This window comes from Triticum aestivum, chromosome 6B (genome assembly GCF_018294505.1).
Source record: "Triticum aestivum cultivar Chinese Spring chromosome 6B, IWGSC CS RefSeq v2.1, whole genome shotgun sequence".
NCBI lineage: Eukaryota > Viridiplantae > Streptophyta > Magnoliopsida > Poales > Poaceae > Triticum > Triticum aestivum.
Window position 1 is genome coordinate 66,739,293 of NC_057810.1, and position 3,301 is coordinate 66,742,593.

Below are 3,301 nucleotides of genomic sequence, written 5' to 3' on the forward strand. Positions count from 1 at the left end.
AACATGGACGAGAGGGGAGGAACTAGGTTTAGCTCCCCTGAGTCGCCGAATGAGGACGCCACGGGGTCGGTTTCTCATTTCCAACAACCAATATTCAAAATTATTCCTAGACTCTACATAGGCGTATAGACATACATGTTGTCAAAAAAAATAGTGGCACGGGTATAGATGCTATTGTGGCATCTCACATCAGTTATGAATCCTTTATTTTCAAGTGCAGAGGGTTATATTTAGTGCTCTGTTAATGAACACTACTACTCTGTTTTTGCACCAACCTACTGTCAGTAGATCATGAAAGTGCAAAATTTACATTTACGTTGCTACAACAGCACAATTATTTTGCATAGATCGGGAGAACCATCAAATCACAGCAGAAAAATCAGTAAACATAGTAGCAGGAATGTATCACAGCTTTTCGAAATCTCAATTTGCCAAAAGCAGCACAAATTCAGTCACCAACTACAAGCCAACAAAGCATCGACAACCATGTAATGATCATCGCAGCGGCAATGCTCAGTGACAACAGGCAAAGAAACGGGGCCATTCAACAATGTACTATGTTCTGCGCCTAACACAGAAGCATAACCTACTATCGGTGGATCATCAGCCCCGAGTCGCATAGAAGGGAGGACGCAGGGTCCGTTTCTCACCTCCAACGACCAATATTCAAAGTTACCCGTACACTATATAGCGGTGCATATACTATCGTGTCGACTCATGGAAGTTATCAATCCTCAATCCTTCAATTTAACCGTAGATAATCCACGTTCTATTTTAGTAGTTCATGATACCGACATGTCAGAAGGTACAGCCAGAAGACCATAGCTTCCATGGATACACTAAATGTGAAGTCTTCAGTAACCAACGAGGCAATAAGATAAGCATGTCTCAACTTCAACTCATGTAAGAAACGACTTCCAGCAAGAGAATGGAGAGATGGATAACAAGTTAATTGGCATACAGTCATACACTAGACATTTTCAGAAAAACACCATTTGTATAGCACTAAACTGATCCAGCCTAATAATAGTTGCTACTACCGAATAAGCAACGCTAACTATCACTCTGAACAAGAGCAAGACGTAGCAAGGAGACCAATTGGGTTGGGGTTGCCCTTATTCTTCCATGCCACGTTAATGGACCTCTGTTCCCTTGCTGCCTAACGGTGGCGATGGTTTCGTTGCTCGTTGCGCGCGCTCTAGCTCGGAAATGCCGCGCGTCGGTGAGCACGTTCGTCTAGCCGGGGCTCGTTGGCACCAAGTTTTCCTTGGCTACAATGCCACAATGTCGCCCATGCTGGACATGCCCGCGATCATCGTGCCCCAGGTCACGATGCACCCATGCCCACCGTCCCCGTGATCACTTATGTGGGACTGATGCTTCTGTCGACCTGTGGGTCCGTGTTGCGGCTGGCGGCGACCTGGCCACCCCGTCCGGCCGAAGTAGTGGGGATTGGCCAAACTTGATTGGGACGGCGATGTGAGGCGGAGGAGGCGGAAGCTGCGAGGAAGGGGAGGACGGGAGGAGATGTGGCGACGGCAGGAGTAGGGTTGCGCCTCCTCTATTTCTGTGTGTCCACGAGAAGGGGCTGGTGGGATCCCGATGAGCTGAGAGAGTTAACCCACATAATATTTTTTTTCTATTCAATGGGACCCCCCTAAAGCAATTTAACTGGGATGGGCTTGGTAGTCCCACTAAAGAGCAAGGCGTAGCAAGGAGACAAATTGGGTTGGGGTTGCCCTTCTTCTTCCATGCCACGTTAACGGACAGCATACTCTGTTCTGCACCTATCCGCTGTCGGCAAATCATGAATCTGCAAATTTACATCACCCCTATATATAATCACGATCATTTTGCAGAGTACTAGTAACTATCAAATAATCACAGCAGAAATCAGTAAGCTTAGTAGCAGAAATGTATCATTGCTTTTGAAATTTCAGTTTGACAGAAGCAGCCACAAATTCAGTAACCACCGACGAGCCAACAAAGCACTGGCAACCATGTTTATGATCACCACCAGCAGCAATGCTTGATCAGGGTGCTCAATCACAGCAAGCAATTAATCGGGGCACCTATAGCCTAGTGTCAGTGGATCATCAATCTTATCATTATACTAAAAAGCTTAATCGCATTGGCAGATATTAGTCATTACTCAGTCTCGGCCTGACAAAAACAGAACCATCAGAAATTACTTAGCTTCCGTTTGCCAAAAAGCATCAGAGATTCAGTTCTGGGAAATCATTCAGCAACTTCCATCCATGACTATTACTTGAACGATTTGCAGATAACCAGAGTCAACAACCACTAAAAGTAACAGAACCATCTACATTTCTACAAAGAATAGAATCTACGAGGAGGTGAACTTGGTGACGGCCTTGGTGCCCTCGGAGACGGCGTGCTTGGCGAGCTCGCCGGGGAGGACGAGGCGGACGGAGGTCTGGACCTCCCGGGAGGTGATGGTGGGCTTCTTGTTGTAGCGGGCGAGCTTGGCGGCCTCGCCGGCGAGCTTCTCGAAGATGTCGTTGATGAAGGAGTTCATGATGGACATGGCCTTGGAGGAGATGCCGACGTCCGGGTGCACCTGCTTCAGCACCTTGAAGATGTAGATCTTGTACGTCTCCACGCCCTTCTTGGCCTTGCCGCCCTTCTTCCGGCCCCTCGTCTTGCCTTCGCCCTCCTTGGCCGCCGTCTTGGCCGCCGGCAGCCGCTTCTCGGCCTTGGGCTTCTTCCCGGCCGGGGCCTTCTCCGTCGCCGGCTCCTCCTCCGCGGGCTTCTTCGCCGCCGGCTTCTTCTCCGCCGCCTTGGGGGCCATCGCTAGCTGCTGCTTCGAGAGGGCGGGTGGGGATTCCGGTGGTGGGTTGTGTGCAGGGGAAGGTGGAGCGAGATGTGGGAGAAGAGAGGAGACGGGCGGCTGGGTTTATACAGGGGAAGGGTGGGCGCTGATTGGAGGAGGGGTGGGTGCCCCGGATCGGTGACGTGAGAAGCGTTCGATCTGCTTTGCGTGGACGGACGGGATGCGCTTCGGCTCGGATCCCTGGCCTGGCGATAATGTAGGCAGAAGCCGTGAACCACTCGCGGTTTGTTTTGGCAAGCGTATAAATAAAAGAAAGATAAAAATTGTGACTTCTCTTTGATGTGATTTTTTTCCCGCGAGAAAACTTTGATCTATTCATCGTCAAAGAAAGATAGAAAATGTTAGAGCAACTCCAATGGGGTGACCCAAACGGACGACGATTTCGTCCGCTTTTTGCCCGTTTATGTCAGCCACCCGCCCTGTTTAGATATGGGTCGGCAGGGAACG

At 49.6% G+C, this 3,301-nt stretch overlaps 1 protein-coding gene across 1 annotated transcript; it reads right to left on the reverse strand.

Annotated features, from left to right (window-relative positions):
* Positions 1–2,241: 2,241 nt before the first annotated feature.
* Positions 2,242–2,896, reverse strand: LOC123133502 (histone H2B.2). The gene has a single exon (XM_044552985.1). The coding sequence runs from the start codon at positions 2,810–2,812 to the stop codon at positions 2,348–2,350; it is 465 nt and encodes a 154-aa protein (XP_044408920.1). The 5' UTR covers positions 2,813–2,896; the 3' UTR covers positions 2,242–2,347.
* Positions 2,897–3,301: the final 405 nt, after the last annotated feature.

What these genes read in the sequence shown, in the direction of transcription:
- LOC123133502 (XM_044552985.1), bottom strand. Translation starts at nt 2,812, where the DNA reads ATGGCCCCCAAGGCGGCGGAGAAGAAGCCGGCGGCGAAGAAGCCCGCG.